We start from the raw sequence: 20,304 nt of genomic DNA, 5'->3' as shown, positions 1-20,304 counted from the left end.
GCAAGGCCCTGCTCTCTAGTGTCTGCAGGGTGAAGGGTGGAGGGGTAGAGTGATGGGTGCTCACAACTGGAATCCACTCTGATTGGTCACCACTCATGTCTATTCTGATTGGTTGATCCCAAAGCTTACCAACTGTTAAATATTTTGGATATCACTCTTGGTATATATCCTCAGTACTAGAACTGGTCTTGGCCAAATCGCAAAAGGGTCAAAATTTAGAGGGGCTCGCTATTCTGGTATCCTTTGGGTTAAACACACTCCCCCAAGCCCAGTGCTTCCTAATTGATCCATTCTGAGAAGTTTGTTCCAATAAGGGTTTTCTGACTTGTTCTCACTCTATTTCACTCCTTCAATTTGTATCTTAGAAGAGAAACTAATGCATGGTCAATTGACTCCACAAAATTTACTGTTAGTGGTGGAATTTCAGGTATCTGAGAACAGAGAAATTCCCTCTAATAGTGATTAATAGTCATAGAGCTAATATTTACCGAGCGCTTCTCAGATGTCTGACACAGTGCTAAGCATTTCACACACATCATTTCATCTTGTCCTCACACAGCCCTATGAAGTAGCATCTATTATTGTGAGGGGACGGATCCAGGCTGAGGCAGGGTAAGTAGCTTGCTCAGGGGCACATGGCACCAGTCAGCATCTGCCCACCCCCCCATAAGGAGGGTCGTCCTCTTTCCCAGGGGAAAGCACACCCAGAGGAGCCTGCCCCCTGGTCCCCAAAGAGGCAGCAGCCGAGGCAGGGCTGCTACTCTGGGTGGGGAGGTAAGATGTACACATTTGACACAGTGAGCACCACAAAGCAGAACGCAGTTAAGAGTCAGCGTGCACACACTCCTGGTCCGGATGCCGGTGTGTTTGCCCTACTCGCTCAGGGACTGAATACCTCAGGTTAACCACACTTTCTGTAATAAACATGTTCTTGGTAAACTTACTCTTGCAATAAACTTCCCTGACCTCCCACCTGAAAAGGTTACTGTGATAAAACCATGCATGTTCATGTTGCACATTTTTGGGAATTACAGAAAAGTAAAAAGGGGAAAAAAGCCACATGTTGTCCAACCATTGTTAACATTTTGGACTTGTTACTTCTAGTCTATCTTTTATGTCATCCTTTTCTCCTTGTTTTAAACTGTTATGATCATACCATCTATACAATTCTGTACCTTGCTTTTTAAATCTAATCATTATTACATAAACATCTTCTATTGTTATTGCAAACTCTTCAAAAACACTCTTGAAAATAGTTGTATAACATTTTATTTAGCAGACGAACCATAGTTTACTTAACCATGCCCTAACCTCCAACACGAATTTGTTAAGTTTAGGTTTCCATGTATCAGGTTTTCTCTAAGTAAAGCGGTGGTGTTTGCCAACAACGGAGCTCTGTGTATCTAGGGATTAAAGTGTCATGGCAGATCATGCAGTTCGAATTTGGCTTTTTTACTTTATGACGAGTTTCAAATTGTATTGAGGTAGAATGAGAAGATTCTATAGACAGTGTCCCTGAGTCTCAATAAGGCATTTAGCTAAACCTCTTAGGACGTTTTTGTGGACAATGAAGAAACATGGGTCAGACAACTACATAATTATGTAAATTCACAACTGGTTGGACAACTAAATCCAAAGAATGCAAGCTTAGGGTCAGTATCACCCCAGAGGGAGGTGTCTATGGCCATAAGGCTAAGCCTTTCACCTAATCTCTTTACTCATTTTTTAATCAGTGATATGGGTGTAGTACTAGAAGACAGGTTTATGAATTATGAAGCTGTAAGGAATAAGATAATATGATAGAACAAAGGTCCAAAAAGATCTCATCAGGTTGGAATATTTGCCTGAAGCCAACAAGATGAAATCTATTAGGGACAAGCATAAAGTCTTGTACTTGGGCTAAAAATTCAGCCACATAAATGTCAAATAGAGAATTCCGAGCTTAACAGAAGTTAGTTGGCTACAAGCTCAAGATGAGCCAATAGTTGACATGGCTGCCAAAAAAATACCAGCAGCATAAACAGAGAGTCATTTATGGAACAGATATGTGACACTCCCACCAACTCTGCTGGTTAAATCACCTAGTATCTGTTCTGGAACACACATTTTAGGAAAGGGTCTGACAAGTAGGAAGAGGTCAGTGAAAGGACAGTCAGGATAGTGTGAGCTCTGGGAATAGCCAAAGAGGTGGTACAGCTCAGCGGCTAAAGCATGGCCTCTGAAGCCATACTGGGTGGCTATTCTATTGGGCTTTGAAATCCAGCTCTGCCATTTACTAGCTGGGTGACCTTGGACGAGTTACTCTCTGTGCCTGTGTCTCCATCTGTAAAATGAGGATAATGGCAGCACCTGTTATTATTATTAGGTTATGAGGACTAAGTAGGTTAACACCCGTCAAGCACTTAGAACAGTGCCTGAATATTACTCTGTGAAGACGAAGGGGTTCTAGGCTGCAGAGATTTACAGGAGTATGATAGATGACTTCAAATATCTGAAAGCTTTATCCCAAGAGGCTCTTGAGGACTATGCTCAATTCAGTGGAAAGGCAGGGGCTTGCCTTCTTCATTAGTCCATAAGCATTTAATGAGCATGTATTATGGGTCAGATACTGTGCTAGGTGCTAGGAATAGAGAGATAAATGAGATCCATACTGTTTCCTAAGGGCCCCACTGTCTACTGTGGAAGCAGAGTGTAAACAGGTAATCACAATAGTGTGAGGATAACTGCTTTGGGCAACCAGAAGCAGGTGTGATGGACTCGCCCCTGGGGAGCTGGGCAAAGCTTAGCAGAGGTGAGGCTTTTGAGCAGGATCTGCAAGTATAAGTAGAAATTTATGTGGGAGCAGCAGGAACAGTATGTGGGACCAGAGCTGTCACCAAGTATGGTATTTTCCAGGGAATAGTGACAAGTCAGTGACTTTACAGCACAAGGTGAGTGGGGTGGCAGCAAATGAAGCTAGAGATAAGGGCTGGTTTCTCCCAGCTCAAAGAAATGTGGTACTAATGTAGAAGGTAGCCAGGAAAGTCAGGATAATCAGAGCAATATGATACTCCTCCTGAGACTGCTGTCTTCTTAACAGGCAACAGTAGCAAGGGCTGAATAAAGAAACAACATTTCAGGAGAAAATTGAAAAGGATTTGATTCAGTTTTCTAATCATCCTTCTTCAGTAGAAACACAGGAATATCTGCCTATAGAATAAGACAGTGTCATGTTCCTGAGACATTTACAACCTTGGAGTATCCAAGTGGGGAGACTGGAGCAAGGACTGGAGCAGCTGGGATCCTTTCCGCCAAGACTGAAGATGCTATCTGAAAGGGAGTTCCCTTACCAGCACATTCTCTTAGGTATAAAGAGAAGGAGGACCATATTATTCAACACTTATCCCCCAGGTTCTCCACTTAATTTCATTTAATAATATTCATTAAGCATGCTACAGGGGATGTAGAGATAAGTGAGCCATCAACACTTCCTTCAAGGTGCTTACAATCTAGCATTAGAAGATCATTAGCCACACAGAGCATTACATCATTGAATACTAGGACTGGCCTCTTCTGGTCATGATGGAGTAACTGGTACTGGATTTGCCCTCCTGTTGTAAGCAACTATAAAACTCGACAAACATACATAGAAGATGTTTTCGGGCACTGGACAATGGGCTGGGCAGGATCTCTGAGAGACAGGAAGGAAACACATAAGGTGAGCTTCAAGTTCACCCTGGCACTCTGCCTGGGTAGATTTCCCAACCACAGCACAGGGAGGTGGAGCAAAGCAGAACATGCTTGTCCTACTGAGCTGAGGAAGTGGAGACTGAAGTCTGGGGCTGCTGAAGCATCTGGAACTGGCAGAGCAGGATATTGGAGAGGAAGGAGCTTCATAGGGTAGGGGTCCAGAATTTTGTGGGAAAGGGTCCCCATAGAGCTCTGGCTGAGGGCTGGGCTACACATACAGAGGGTGAGACCCTGGCGAGGTCTAGCAGAAAGCAGCTACTTTGGAATTAAGAATAGACCAGGGATACTAGAGGTTGCAGAAACTTGGATCCATAGAAGTTCTAGCCTAGACAGATGGGAAACACCTTGTTACCATTCCAGGCATTCAGGTGAGACAATAGAAAGGACATGCCATAAGAGTAACAACTGTGCTCTCGATTAAGGGCTATCTAGGCCTGCCCTATCAAATCCTAAACTAAACCTTAACAGAATCAAGGAGAACTATCAGTAAATTAACTGTCTGCCAGAACAAAATTCAACACTCATTAAAGAAAGACAATATAATTCAGTTTCCTTTCAGAGTATCAACTGCAATGCCCACAAACAATCAACAAGTACTAGAGGGCCAGCCTGGTGACGTAGCAGTTAAGTACACGCATTCTGGTCCGGCGGCCCAGGGTTCGCTGGCTCGGATCCTGAGAGCAGACCTACTCACTGCTCATCAAGCCATGCTGAGGCAGCATCCCATATAGAAAAGCTACAACTCTACAACTGTGATACACAACTATATACCGGGGCTTTGGGGAGAAAAAAGAAAAAATAGGAAGATTGGCAACAGATGTTAGCACAGGGCCAATCTTCGTCAAAAAAAAATTACTAGAAATGCGGAGGAGCATGAAAATGTGAGCCAAATTTAAGAAAAAAGTAGTCAATAGAAAGACCCTGAGATGTCTCAGATGTTAGAATTATTAAAGACTTTAAGCAGCTATTATAAATATGTTCAAGGATTTAAAGGAAAATATAGTCTCAATGAGTGAAGAGATGGGGATTCTCAGCATGTAAATGGAAACTGTAAAAAAGAACCAAAGGGAAATTCTAGGAGGGAAAAGCACATTATCCAAAATGAAAAATTCACCAAATGAGCTTAACAGCAAATTAGAGATGGCAGAAGAAAGGTTCAGCGAAATTGAAGGCAAAACCATAGAAATTATCCATTCTGAAAAAAAGAGAGAAAAAAGATTGGACAATCTTTCATGGCAATACCAAGCTGAGTTAACATACATGTAATCAGAGGCTAGAGGAGAAGAGAAAGTAGGGCAGAAAGAAATAATTGTCCTTGCTCTAGTCTCTCTATTTGGGTACTCCCAAGTTGTAAATATCTCAGGAACATGAACTGTCTTATTCTATAGGAGATAATCCTGTGTTTATGCCCCAATTTGGTGATTAAAAAAAAAATCAACTTACAGGTCCAAGAAATTCAATGAATCCCAAATAGGAAAAGTATAAAGAAAACCACACTTGGGCACATTACAGTCAAACTGCTGAAAGTTAAAGATCTATATAATCAACTCCTCACTCTCTGTAGAGAACCAGACCCACAGGATTACACACAGAGTTAGCTTTGATATGAAAAGGAAGGCAGCAGAGCATGGCTGGTATGCACTGGTACAGCTAGATCAGTTGTTAGAATAATGAAATTTCTACAAACGGGTTGTGAAATAGCCACTGCTCCAAGCCCCTGATTTCCTTAGTCATCATCTTGGCCTCAATCCCAGATACTCCCAGACATCCCTATGATCTGGCAATAACGATTCAATTCCTGGCAAGCAGGGAACATCCAGGACCCTGCCTTAGGACTCTGGCTGGCTTCCTTTCTGATTGGTTGGTGCCTGGGCCATGCCACTTGTTAAAGATTTATAATATTGACCCTGGAGCTAAGTGGGGTTGCTCCCCATGAAGGGAGGCCTGGCTGTGGTATTCCGGTGTGGGTAGAAGAGGACCCCAGGACAGAGTGAAGACCCTACTCCTGGGTTGGGGGCTGCAGGGGGAAGGGGAGGGGAGGCACTGAAAGCCAAGAAAATTAGCTTTCCAAGTCCGCCTGAGTGTTCAGGGACACTTGACTCTCTAGTACAACTTCTGTTCTAATCCCCTAGGTCATATTTTTCCCTTTTAAAAAGGGATATTTCATAGCCTTTTAAATAAATCTTTTCAGCTCCACTGAGTTGGAATAACATGCTTAGCAGCTTAAGAACTTCTAGCTGGGCCTTGAGCAAGTTGTCCTTCCACGAGCCCATTTTCTCATGAAACCCTGGGGTCTGAGTATGGCTGGGCCTCTTCCAGTACCAACACTGTGGACCCCAGTCCTATTCTGGGATCCTGGGAAGCCCTTCCTCACTCCCTGCACCTTGAGGTAGCCATCTACAATGTGGAGACCATCCAAAATAGAAGCACATAGAATACCAAATGGACACTTTCTTGATCACCAGCAAAAATGCTATTTCAGCCACAGAAAAGAGCATTCCTCCTCCTCTTGAGTTTCGGGTTCAGTTTCAAGGGAATTTGTGCTTTAGTGGAGTTTTCTGTGTGTGCCCAGGCAGACCAGAGGAGGTTATCTTGGCGTAGACAGACAAGAAGGCATCAAGGAAGGCAGAGTGGCCAGGAGAGGGAGGAGGTAAGGTTGATCAACATGATTAAATCAGCAATAAACGCTGCCGACCAAAGCTCCGTGCAAAGTTTTTGGAAGCTGGCTGTATGTGTTCAGCATCATGGACCTCTTTGCCTCCTTTGGGACCTTGAATTGAACCACCAGCCTTAACAAACTACAATAATTTGCTGAGCCCTCAATCAACACTCAATTTCACTGAACTGTGAAACCAATGTCTTTGTTTTTCAATAACATCTAGTGAAGTAGCAGAATGAAAAGTATGTGTTTTCTAAAATCACTGTTCATATCACCTAACTATTAAACCTATTAAAATTAAACCTAAAGAGAACCAACACTCTTTTTGGTTTAGGTCTCTTGTTTGTGTAGCTCTCTGCCAAACTAGAGTGACGGCGAAACAGGCAGTTTCCAATGTGATGTGATTGAGGCCTTAAAAGTCATCCTGCCTAAAACAATCTTCACAATTCCCTGAGTCAGTGCCTGATATCCCCACCATGAACTACTCCATTTAGTTAAGGTATCTGCTTCAAATACACCTGTGTTACCTGGGAGGCGTCCTTAGCCTTCTTCATTGTGCTGAAATTTGAGAACCACAGCTGCAAGGATCGGCAAACACAGCGGCAGCTTTCTGTCCACGGACAAGCTATTCCATGTCTTCAGACCAGTGGTTCCTCAACGTTAATGAGCATCAGAATCACCTGGAGGCTTGTTAGAACACAGCTTGCTGGGCCCCATCCTGAGTTTCTGATTCAGTAGGTCTGAGACAGAACCTAAGAATGTGCATCTCTAACAAGTTCGCAGGTGAGGCTGATGCTGCTAGCCAGGACCACACCTGGAGAACCACCATACTAGTTCATTTCTAAGGAAACTTCATGAGATATGGAGGTAAAGTGTGGAAGCATTCCGATAATGAATGAGGTAAGAAGACGGGGTTCTAAAGTAGAAAGAGGTCAGGGCCCAAAGGCAGGACAGCCTCGCAGAAAACTTAGACTTGCTGGAACGATCCAGCAAAACACAAAAGCTTTTGGTTGCCCCAAACTCTGATGGGCCTCTTCCTCATGCTTTCTTTGCTGGGTATTTTCTGCCCACTGCCCTCAGGAAATGCAAGTCTGCTGGCAGTCTCCTGGCAGCCCTGGCAAAGACAAAAGGCGGTTCCTTCTCCCGGCCACAGGTGGCCTTTTCCTGGAGGGAAGTGTTCACACAGATGATCAAGCTGTCAATGTGCTGCTCAGCCCTCTGCACATTCTCCCAGGGGCTCTTGACATGTCTTAGAATTTACACAGAACTCAGTGTTCAACTACATTTTTTTCCCTCTTTTGAGATCCTCTATTCCCTAATAGGATAAATTCAAAGGAAAACATGCTCTGATCCTTCAGCTGCCTCTTCTCGACACAAACAACAAGGAACTAATTAGCGGGCCTACTGAGGAGGCAGACAGAAAGGGGTTCCTAACAGGACCACAGGCTGGGAAGCCACCCTTCAGGTAGGGCCTCCTGACTTTGGTCATTATGTCGGGAGTTGGTTTCATATTTTAGTGGAGGGGAAACTGACATCGAGGTGTCTGCCTGGTATTACTATGGAATCCCTTGGGCAAATAGTTCTGTTAGCGATTTAGCCCTTTGTAAGTCTGAAAGCACTTTGACATCCCCACTTTCATTTGACTCTAACAAGAATCCTATGAAATAAGCAGAATAGGAATGAGAACCTCATTTGGCAGATAAGACAATTGAGAAGTGAGGCTCAGAAAAAACAGTGGACACGGAGTTGAAACACGTGCATTGTACTCCTGGCTCAGCCACCCATTGTGTGACCTTGAGCAGGTCTCTTCCCCTTTCTAGGCCTCGGTTTTATCATCTGTGAAATGAAGGGGATGGACAAGGTGATTGTGAGGTCTTCTTACAGATCTCTTATTCTAGGAATGAGCCACACAAGGAAAAGGACTTGCCTGAGGTCATGCAAGTAGTGAGGTGATTCATAACAACACGGAGAGACCAGTGCTCCCCACGCCATCTCTGTTGAGAAAGAGCCATCAGAGCACCCCCAGTGCCACCACTGACATCTCACCAACAGTGTGGGCTGTTGGGGCCTCTAGTTGCCCTCTGGACCTCAAAAGACCAAGACTCCTAGGAGTGGTGTGGTAGGGGGACACAAGCCCAGAGTGCTCCCTATGAATGGAAGCCCCACTCCTGCCAGCTGCTCATTAGAGAGGAGAAGACCATTTCCTTTGGCACCTCCTTCACCAAACCTGTGAAGGATCAGAGCATGGGTTTGGTGGGTTGGCGTGGGCACCAACCTCACGCCACGTCCTGTGCTAGATGAGGGGATGAGGAAGTGAAGGGGACTTACTGTCTACTTGTGAGCAAGTCACGATGAGGAGAGTGAGAACCCAGCTGCTGCATAGTGCTGGGTGGGTTGAGCTTGGCCAAGGGGCTGGGTCCAGCCCCCAGTTGGATCTTGAAACCTATCCCTGGCCCTGGTCTGAATTGGCCTGGAAAAAGGAGAGCCTTTTTTGTAACTCACACAAAGGCGCTAGCTGTGGCCCAAGTGAGCACAATCTTCTTCAAGGCAAGTACAGGACCCATAAAACTTTAGGGGAGTTGAGTTTAGAGCGGTTGGCATGTAGTCATCATCCTCCAAGCACATTGGGGAGAGCAGATGCACCTGTCTCACTCCAATCAATCCATTGACTAGAAGAATTATGTGCTCTCTCTCTGCGAGTTAAACCTTCTAACCACACAGAATCAATGACCCCAACTAGCTTCCTATCTGTACTGTGCTGGTAAATGACTATTCTTCCATCTGTTCAGGATGGTCAACAAAACCAACTGTGCCATGTCTCAGGCACAGTGATTAGACTCCTTGGGGGAAACCAAGATGAACATGACCCTTAAGAACCAAGGGGCTCTCAGCCTAGGAGAGCACAAAAGACAGAGACACAAATACCCTGAAGAGAGCAGAGAATGGTCGGTGCTAGAAGATCCAGGTTATGGGGTGGGGAAAAGCAACATGGTAATTCAGAGGAAGGAAAGATTAATTCCAAATGGGGATCCAGAAAGCCTTCATGAAGGAGATGGTGCACAGAGAGACCATCCATCAGGATGCTAGAAGGCCCAAGTTCTAGGAGAACACAGCCAGGTAACCTTGAGAAACCCAGTTCTTTCCATTTTAAAATGGAACATTTGCCCTAAGTGCCTCATAGCATTATGAGGATTAAATGAGAACTGATTTAAGTGCACATCAGATTAAAAAAAGCACCAAATATAAAGACTTTCGTCATCATTCAGGGAAGAGTGGGGAGGAAGCTAAAAGCAGAAAGTGTATGAGGGAGGAAGTGGGTGGGGCGGGTGGTGCCTGCCAAACCAGGGCTGATGTGAACACCTACTGGTCTCATAACTGGCTCCAATGATTTTTTTAACCTCCCACGACTAATTTTATTGAAGAGAGCACAAGAAGAGTCAGTCAGAACATCTAAATTCCTCTGCATCAGGAGAATGAAAGTCCTAACTGAACAAGCGGCTTCCCACCCTGAATAACAGGATAACAGCCACTTACGGTCAGTGGTTGGTGAACCTGGGTCTCCTCCTGGCTCCCAGCACTGGGAGCACACCGGTGTGTGCTCAGCAACACTCATGAAATGAATGGATGGGGTTCTTACTACTTTCCAAGGGGCTTTATAGTAATGCTCCATTTTGATTCATAACTATAAGCCAGTGGGGCAGACAGGGCACTTATTACCATCTCTGTCAAAGATGGGGAAACTGAGGCTCCCAGAGGGTGAGTGTCCACATCCCAAGCTAGCACCATCAGAAGGGAGCCCGCACCTTCGCCTCCTCACACAGCATCACTTCCTCACACCATATCATCTCCTAGAGATTATTACTATAGCCAATCTTTGCCCCAGCTAACCACCTTCCCTGGCTTTACTGAAGGCCTGCTACGTGCTGTTTTGAGCACTTTCCCTGTAATCCTTCACTTAATCAGACCCTGTCATCAAGGGAGGTCCTATTATTATTCCCAAATGTACTAGTTTATTCCAATTCAGAAAGTGGTTTTGTGCATCCCAGAAACAAGACTTTTGTGGATTCTCTGGTCCTTTTACCAAATAAGAACTGATTTGGGTTAAAACTTTTGGTTTGATTGTTTCAAGTCATTGCTCCTTAGAAGAAAGAGAAGATAGAAACAGCACAGGGCATTAGGAAGACAGAGAGGGGCACTGTTTTTTTGTTTTTTTACTATAGACATTCCTGCCCACAGAGTCAGCTGTCAGTTTTGACAGATGGCCTTGCTGCGGGAGGAAGGCAGAGGGCAAGCTCACGATTAAGGCGGCACCAAGGAGCTAGAGGCAGCTGGGCTGATTTGAGGTCAGAAATCTGGGCCAAAGCCCAAGTTCTAGCCAGTGAGGATGGGACAGGGAGCCCTGCCACCCCTGCCTAGACACCCTCCCCCTGCAGCTGCGCCAGACTGGCCAGTGTCTTTCCGTGCATCTGTGACCTTCTAGCCTCAGGCAAATAGGGTGGCAAGGGAAATCAGGAGAATGGGGTCTCAAAAAGAAAGCTGAGGCTTGTTGAAGGTCAGAGCTACCCTCCAGTTGATGATCCCAGCTCCTTGGCTGATAACAGTTTATGGGGCACCTACTTCCTAGGGGATGTTTTTATTCTAATAAAGAAATCTGTTGTACAAAGGCTTTGGCAGGAGGCTGGAAATGACATCCATCCTCAGCTATATTGAGGAGTGCCTGGTGACGTGTGCTCAGGCTGAGGTGCTCCCCTAAAGTGGCAGGAACCAGGGGTAGGAGAATAGAATTTCAGAGGACTCCCAGCTCCTGAAGGGAGCAGTGGATTAGGTAAGAAGAGCTTTGGGGCCTTGAGAACTAGTATCAGTATCTCCACTGTGTGGCCGGGTCAGCTCTGATCTCTGCAGCTGGTGGAGAATTTAGCCACCCACAACATGGGGTCTCAGAACCGTCTAGACACCCGTAGCTTTAGAATCACACTGAGGGGCCAGGGCATCAGGGACCTGGGAGAGATGAGCCATTACCTGGATAATGTACACTGAGGATTAGTTGATCAGATTAACTATTCATGCCCCCTGCTCACTGACAGAGAGAATGGGACCCAGAAAGGACCAGCTTTGATGGGAGGAGGAGGGGAGATGAACTGGAGCATAAGGCTCATATGGGGAGGATCCTCAGTGGAGTCTTGAGCAGATGGCAGGGATAAGAGGATGCTAGAGACAAATTCACCAACAAGACAATTTTAAAAGCATAGGGTTTGGAGCTGGAAGAAATCTTAGAGATCATCTAGTCCTACCCCTTCTTGTGCAGCCTGGAGTTATTGGTCATGGCCGTGTGGTGAGCCAAGACTAAGAACCAGAACACCCCCAACAACTTTTCAGGCTAGTGATCTTTCTAACACCCTCCAGCCTCCCTCAAATACTGACCCCAGTCCTCTGATTCCCAGGGAGCTAGGAATACGTACCCCCTTGAACACTCTGAGCATTTTTGAGGATTCCATGGACCACCCGTATCAGCCACTCCAGCCAGACATACCTTGTGTGAATAATGCTGATCAACAATCCTTGCCAACCCGAAATCACCAATCTTGAGCACAAGGTCCTCCGTGCTGATGAAGATGTTGGCGGGCTTCAGGTCCCTGTGCAGCACGTTGGCGGAGTGGATGTACTTGAGCCCGCGGAGCAGCTGGTACATGAACAGCTTTGCGTGCTCCTCCGTCAGCGTGCCCTGCTCCAGCAGGCGTGCCAGGTCGGTCTCCATGTACTCCTGGACGATGTAGGCCACGCTGAACTTGAACAGCTCGCCCTGCAGGTTGGCCCCCTTGGGCCCCAGCACCTCGTACACCTTCACGATGTTGTCGTGGTCCAGGCGCCGGATGATCTTGATCTCCCGGAGCGCGTGCTTCATGCTGCGGGCATCACTCAGGGCGATCTTCTTCACGGCCACCTTCCGGCAGGTCCTGCTGTCCACGGCCGACAGCACCAGCCCATTGACGCCGAAGCCCAGGGGTTGGAAGTTAACGAAGCGCCCACCGAGATCATACCCGTAGACACTGGCGATGCAGTCACCCTTCTCAGCCATGGTTGGCTCAGTGGTCAGGGGCTGCCCGAATGACGAAGGGGCAGTCAAGAAAGGCCAGGGTACAGCTAGTGGCTTCCCCAGCACACCTCATTCTGTCAAGTCCCAAAGCTGAGGGAAGATTTTTCTTCTGGAGATATCACTGCCACCAGCTCTCTGGAAACAAGAGTGGCATATGTCTACACTTGCTGAGCTGCAGAAGTTGGAGGCTCAAACTGTCTTCTTAACTTGCATTGGGGAGGCTGTCCTCTAACTCCTGCGTATCCTGAACCCTCCTGGAAGCTTCGAATGGCTCATGCTTCTTTCAAATATAGCATCTTGGAAGGAAAAACTGGTCTCATTATCTATATGAATGTAAAGTTTTCTATCATAATGGACCTCAGAGTAGAGATGAAGGAACTCTCCCCTATTTAAATCCCTGATAGAAGAGGCTCCTTCTGGCTGAAACGTGAAGCTGTTGCTGAGCTGTGTTCCTTTACTATGATGGTCCAAAGCACAGTTGTATCACAGCCTCCAGCAGCTTGTTAGCTGCTCTCTGCTTTGTCCCAAGGTGTATGAAGGGATTCTGATCATGGATTCTGGAGGCTTCTTTCCATCTCTGCCAGCTCCCCTTTCTACCAGTTCATCTTAGATTCTGAGACCCAAACCAGTCTGCTGAGCACTGGTAAAGAAAGCTGGAGAAACTCAAGCACCTTTCATGAGCTCTACACCAAGTGACACCTGATGTCCCATAGCCGCGGGGAGCTCAGCTGCCAGGCCAGGATCCTCCGGAGTCTTCAGATGGGGGCAGCATCCTCTGTCACTCCCTCATCCACGCCACCTTGAATGAGACTGTGTTCTGCTGGACTCGGTGAGGGTGCAGGAAGGCTGCATCTTTCAGACCAAGTCTCCTTCCCTGTCAAAGAAATAACGTTGGGTAAATTTCCACACTCCAGCTTCCAACACCTTTCCACTTGTGCGTCTTTTGTTAACCAGCCCAAGTGTTATTTGATCTGTCCAGCCAGCTGAAACACTGCTTGCTCAGGGGATTCCAGGCTTTGCACTGCCCAGCCACCCCTCCTGCTGTGTGCAGCGCTCCCCTGGAAAAGAGAGGTCTTATCAAACTGATTTGATAAGACCATCAAATGGTGTGCCTTTTATGTAAATGCCTGATCCCCGAAGGTTAACACGCACAAATTGTGGGTGGGAATGATCAGCTCTGACCTTTGCAAAATTCATACATTATGCTCTTCAAACACACGTCACCCCTAGCTGAGAAATGTGAGAGAAAAAAGTAACTAGTTGCAGACAGAAAATAAAGGTTCAGTAATCTTGTTTTTCCACTTAGACCCCTTTTCTTCCTTCTTTTGCAAATATCTTTGAATATTTTAAGAGAGAATTTGCCATGCACTGAGATTTAATTACATTTGTATCTCTTGCTTTCCACGTAGGTGGCATAAGCACACATAACAAATTACAAGGAAATTATATTGCCACCCTAAAAAAGCAACTCTCTGCCAGCAAACCAAGGCACAGACTTCTTAGCATGACGCCAGCCCTGGCATGGTGAACTATATTCTTTTTTGATGATGGGGACCCAGCTCTTCAAAGCAATGGCTCAAAGCCAAGCCCAACTGCCCCCTGGTGGCTGCTGCCTCAAATTACAGGCACAGGACCTAAGTGTGGGCGGGGGGGGCGGGTGGGGACTGCAAAACTAGCAATAGAAATTCCAACCTCCCAAGTAAAGGCAATATCATAGCTTCTAAGGGAGTGGCAGGTTTTATAAGTTTATTAAGTTCATTGACATACACAGAATAAACACTGTATCTGGCACAAAGAAATGAATCTAGCTGGGGCTGCTTCTTAATTCGCATTATACTATAGGGCCCTTTGTAGGGATACTTTCATGTCTGAACTCTGCACAACACTGTAAATGATAAATGATGCAAAATAACAGTCAACTCAATGCTCTGAAATTAAGGGGGCAAATTAAATAACACAGATGATCTAAAATAGTAGTAAATAATCAGATCCCCCCTAAAGACTTCTAATGAGAGAAATTTTCCAAGCGTCTGGAACATAGTAATTGTTCAACAGATATTACTCGTTGTTGCCATTGTTAAAAATTCCCTTACACTTAAATAAGATGTACCTACTATTCTGGGGTTTCATCAGATCTTTAGCATTTCTACTTTGCATGTTTTTATTGGGCCCAGCAGCAAAATAATCATAGACTTACAGAATTTCAGATTGGGAAGCAACTGTAGCAAACAAGTCCAGTGGTCCTTAACTGGGAATGGTCCTGCCCTCCTTGGCTCATTTGATGAGTCACTACTGGACTTTAATGGGCAGGGCGAGAGTTGCTAACCATCCTGCTGAGCATCCCCATCAGTGAATAATTGACACCCATCCCCAAACACCAACGGCACTTCCACTGACAGACAATGATTCTAGTCTAAGTCCTCATTTTGCAGATGAGGGCAGTGAGGCTCAGAGAGCACCAGCTCAGTGCTTCCAGCATAGACAGTGTGAATAAATGTTTGATGAATAGATAAATGAATACCCTTCACTCTGTTTGAGGATGCCTAGCCAGTTGGAGACAGTGCTGGGACCACCCACTGAGCCATAGTCTATGGCCTGTGCTAGTGAAGTCCACCTGGATACCTAACTCAGGGAACAAAAGAGCCCCCCAGTACCCCATTCCATCCCTCTTCTGACTCCTGCCACCCACATCAGGTAAGGGAAACTAAACTGGAGCTTCTTTCACTTTCTCTCATAAGCCTGGTCTTGTTCCCAAGGGCATAGCAAACAGGGGATTTATGAAGAGGGACGCTTAAGCCTTCTTCCCTTTCCAGCTCCCACTGGCTTGCAAACCGAGACAGGAATGAGCACCTAAGCAGGGAGCAGATGACATCACCAGTAAGCTGAAAGCAGGATTTGTTTGAGATCAGCTGCAATGCAGATAATCTGTGAATAATTAAGAGGTGCTTTATTTATCTTTAAAACGCTTTCCTTTTCCTCTCATGTGGAGGAGGGACTGTCTCCCTTGTGTGTGTGTGTGTGTGTGTGTGTGTGTGTGTGTGTGTGTGTGTGTGTGTGTGTGTGTGTCTCAGTGGTCTTCCCAATGTGCTGTCAGCTTCAGTGGGCAGGTACTATGTCACCTTGGGAAGGCTCGATTCCAGCCAACAACCTTCCTCACGGGCCTCTAAATATACTCTTTCAATTCCTGCCTTGCTTCTTTGCTTGAATCTTCCCAGTTCCTGAAACATTCTCCTGCTTCCTCTCTACTTGCTGAAATCCTGCCCATCATCCAGAATTCAGATGAAGTCTCACTTCCTCTCTAAAGCACCCATCCTAGTCTCAGCGACATTTCTCCCTTTTCTAAACTCTGGTGTTCATGTTTACTGTGTTTGACATTTACCATATACTAATCTGGCTGTTATTTAACTTTTTATACATGTCCACCTCCCAACTAGACTTTAAGCTTCTCAAGTCCAGGGCACAAAGTAGTGCTTAGAAAATAACTGTGGATTGGAAGTACCTAAGGAACATTTGTTATGTCTACAAAATTGGATGCCCACATTTCCTAGATGGTCAGCCTCCCCCCACCCCATCTTACTGCTCTAATGCAACTTGTTCAACAGGGCTCTTCCCACCACAAGCCCCAACCACTCAGACAAACCAATAGCTCTGAACTTCAACCCTCTTAGAAACATCTTCTGCTTAGATGCTGCCTTTCTTAGAATTTCAACACTAACCAGTAGGCCCTCATCTGACCATTTCTCTGTTCCCACATGAGTGTACTGTTATTCATCTCTTCTCAAACCTCCTCATTTTCTAAGTTTCTTTCTATAATTTCTACCGTAAACGCTTTGCCTTTCGCGACAGTTGGACTGTTTATGAAACACCTATTATCTACGAAGTCTCTGGTGAGTGGTTCATTTCCTGCATGGGTGTGAGCCCATCAGCCCTGGAGAGGGGCAGACCCAACACCTGATGTGCCTGCCTGGGCAGAGGAGTGAGTAAAGCAGTGGTTGGTGTGATGCAGCTTCTCAGGGCAAAGTGCAATCCTTCTCCATTCGAACCTACTCTGAATCACAGGAGTGATTTCAAACCAGGGAGCTGGCATTCACCTTGAGAGAAGGCAAGTTCATTGGTCTAGCTGTGCTCAAATGATACCCAAAGAAAACACATGTAACTCTTACCAGGGCAGCCCAGGCTCTCACGGTTTCATGGTGATTGTCGTAATAAAAGACAGGAGTAGAAATATCCACCCCCAGGACTCCTAACAATGGAGCTTCACCTCTCCACTGACTTCTCACTGACTCTCCAGCAATATCTTATTTGAGTTCAGTTAATTATCCTCCCACACATCCAGCCTTTTAACATGTGGAGGCAAACCAGAAGCAAGATGGTGTGCGCCAACTGTCCCTTTCTGGGATTCCTGGGGCTCTGGTTTACAAAGCGGCTTTGGAAAGTCTAAATTTAGACTCACCTCCACTGCCTGCTCAGATCCACCCAAACCTCATGCTGTTGACTTTCAGCAGGAAATATGGCCCCCAGCGAGGTGCTGACATTTCACAGACGCTGCTTTCTTCCCTCTCCTGAGCATCCAAAAACTTGTAAGAAATCTTTCTTAGGTGGGGCTGATATTTACAGTCGAACAGGCTGTGCACTGCACAGTTCTGGGTGGCACCATTTACATCACAGTCAGGTCTGTCTGACTCTAAGTTTCATGATCCTAATCACTATAGTTTACGTGAATGAAGTCCTCTAGATCAAGGATTGGCAAACTTTTTCTATGAAGGGCCAGAGAATAAATATCATGGGTTTTACAAGACGGACAGTCTCTGCTGCAACTACTCAACACAACTACTCAACCTTGCCTTTGTAGCCCAAAAGTAGCCACAGACAATACCTAAATGAATTAGCATGGCTTCATTTCAATAAAACTGTATTGAAAAAAATATGTAGGGGGCTAGATTTGGCCTAGGGGCTATAGTTTGCTGATGCCTGCTCTGGATTGTGTAGAAACATCCTCTAGCATGTTCCTGAGGAGGCACTGAAGTGTATTGTAACCCAGGTCCCTTTCCAGCTCTTCTTGCACCGTCTCCTCCATCCTGGACTCAGTCCTCCTGTTGCCCTTCATGGTGGCACTTTCCCAGGTCTGCCCTTCCAGAGAGGTACCCTGGATTTGGGACCCCGCCCCAGGCTTAGTTAAGTTCATCTGTAGGTTTCATGCTCTCAGGGCCCTGATCTCTGTTTTCCACAAGCTACCTTCTAGTTCTGCAATTCTATAATGTTGTTGATGTGCCTCACTCCTAAACCCCACTTGGGTTTTAACAGAGGCTTTCTGGAGAGATGGCATAGATGACATGATGTAGATGGGGTCACTACACTTATTGAGGGTTCACCGTGGGCCAAGGGTAGCCTGATTATTTCAGTTGGGTCTCACAACCACCCTGTGAAGTTGATGTCATTCTCCTGTGAAGCACCCACAGTGAGGTGCCAGTCCAAAGTCACAAGACTACCAGGGGATGAATCTGGATGTAAACTCGGATCTGTCTGACTCCAAAGCCCACACCTCTTGTCTCTGTAACATATTATCTGAGCCTGATACCAAACCTCTTAATCTCAAATTCATGTGTCCGGATGCACAGTAAGCCAATCACTGAGACTTGGTACTTGGAGATGGAGAAAAGTTTATTCGAATTGGCCAAAATGAGAAGGTGGGAGGATAGGTTCTCTCAGATCCACCTTAACAAGAGAAGAAAGCAGGGGGTTTTATAGAGCTAAGGGGCTTGGCAGGAGTAGTTTTGGAGAAACAAAGGGGTAATCCACGTTTCTTTCACTCCAGATAAGCCCTTGGGCAATCTCACTTCTAGACTTCAATGGCAGCTGGGGGCTGGTTATCTGGTATTGTAACTTCCTTGAAGGCATTCTTTTTCTTCTGTACAACAAGCTCATAAATTCTTGTGACCATTGAGTAACCCCTCAGGTTAAACAAGAAAACAGCAAATTGAGAAGATTAACTTCTTTTCATCTATGTATGTGCTGGGAACAAGTCGAAAGGTAATCTTATCAATATTTATAGTAACCCTCAGGTACCTGGCTCCAAGCCCAAGTGAGTGATTCTTACCAAGAACCATCGAGGCCCAGTGTGACTCCCAGGCCTAGCTAGTGAAGGACAATTTGGGGTAGGCACACCTTGTGGTACTTCTCAAATTAAAGCAAGAGTCAGCCACCCTTTCAGCCTGGGTTCAGCCCTAGTGTGGAGGCCATAGTTCGTAAGCCCACTTTATGGAAAGAGAAACTGAGAAATAGGACATTGAAATGAGATTAGGAGTTGAGAAAAACAAAAAACCAGTTTAAGCAACCATAATCCTGCCTTCCTACCAGTTCTTGCCCTCTTCTCTAACTGTAAACCTTGGAAAAGCCAGAGCCCGTGGCTGCAGGTACTGGCCATCCCAGACGTGAACTGAGCTGCACATTCACCCAGCTGGCTGACTCGCAGAGGCCCTGTAGCTGACACTGGCCACATACCCGGGAACCATTCCCATTTCCTCCAAATGAACAGAAATCAGGTGTGGGTCAGATATCTAGCAGCTGAGCCCAACTCAGGGATGACTCATGATTGGTCTAAACCAGGGTTTCCTAACCTCAGCATGATTGACATTTTGAACCACATCATTCTTAGCTGTGGGCCTGTCCTGTGCACTGTGGGATGTTTAGCAGCATCCCTGGCCTCTACCCACTAGATGCCAGTAGCATCCCTCAGTTGTGACAACCAAAATGTCTCTAAACATTGACAACTATCACCAGGGGAGGAGGCACAAAATCACCCCTGGCTGAGAACCACTGGTCTAGCAGCAGTCTCCAGCAGGGACAGTATTGGCATTTGTGCAGAAGAGTCATTTGTTGTGTGGAGCTGTATGGTGCACTATTGTCAAAAGTTTAGCAACCTTGGTCCAGACCCACTAAATGCCAATAGCCCTTCCTGATTGCTGTGACAGCCTCACACATTTCCAAAATCCTAGAGGGCAGTGGCATCTCCCACACCCATCCCTGTTGAGGGCCATGAGTCTAAGTCAATCGCAGTAATCCAATTCCCCTTTGGCAGTGGTTGGTTTGGGGTGGTCATATGATCCAGTTCTGGACAATCAACCTTAAGGAAAGTCTGCTGGGGGGAGCTTCGGGGAAAAAGTTTTCTTCTTCTACTCCCTGTCTTTGGATGCAGTTGTGGGAGGAAGCGGTGTTGGTGCTGCAGCAGCCATCTTGAGACCACGTGGCGACAAGCTTGTGGAGAAAGCCAGCATGTTGAGGCTGGCAGGTGAGTGTGGGGTCTTGTTGACGTTGCTGAGTAGCTGAGCCAAGCCTGGAAACGTCTACCTCCAGATTTCTTGCCAAGTGAGATTGTCAAGCCCTATTATTGTTCAAGACATTTTTACTGTCTTTTTTTTTTTTTTTTTTACCTGAAGCTGTAATTATCTAACTGATAGTGACCTGCTAGGTACATGGTTTGTCGAAGTGGGAGATCAAGAGATGTAGAACACATGGCTCCTGATCTCAAGGAGCTTATATTTCTATTAGGAAAGAGGAACCACAATCAAAATAATTACAGAAACAATGCAAGAATATTCAGAGGCTAACTTCATGATTCCCATTGCAAGTGTGTAGGAGTTAGGACTAGTCAGATCAGTCAGAGAAGGCTGTTGGCGGATGAAGAAGGCAGCTTCTAAGATGGCCACCAATGATCCCTGCCTCCTGGCTTCAGGCCTTGTGTAATCCCCTCCCCTTAAAAGTGTGCTGGACTTATTGACTCACTTCTAAGGAACAGAACATGGCAGCAGTAATGGGATGCCAC

General features: G+C 46.0%; 1 protein-coding gene across 2 annotated transcripts in view; it reads right to left on the bottom strand.

The window, feature by feature from the left end:
- Positions 1 to 20,304, bottom strand: part of MAPK4 (mitogen-activated protein kinase 4) — a 157,815-nt gene that overhangs the window by 47,345 nt on the left and 90,166 nt on the right. For both annotated transcript variants that reach the window (XM_087439243.1, XM_014781422.2), the window contains exon 2: positions 11,919 to 13,356. In XM_087439243.1, coding sequence (XP_087295369.1) covers positions 11,919 to 12,464 — 546 coding nt within the window. In that variant the 5' untranslated portion in view covers positions 12,465 to 13,356. The remainder of the gene's footprint in view (positions 1 to 11,918; positions 13,357 to 20,304) is intronic.

Source organism: Ceratotherium simum, chromosome 14 (assembly GCF_057802395.1).
Source record: "Ceratotherium simum simum isolate JZ-2026a chromosome 14, ASM5780239v1, whole genome shotgun sequence".
Classification (NCBI taxonomy): domain Eukaryota; kingdom Metazoa; phylum Chordata; class Mammalia; order Perissodactyla; family Rhinocerotidae; genus Ceratotherium; species Ceratotherium simum.
This window is presented reverse-complemented; position numbering and strand designations above follow the sequence as displayed.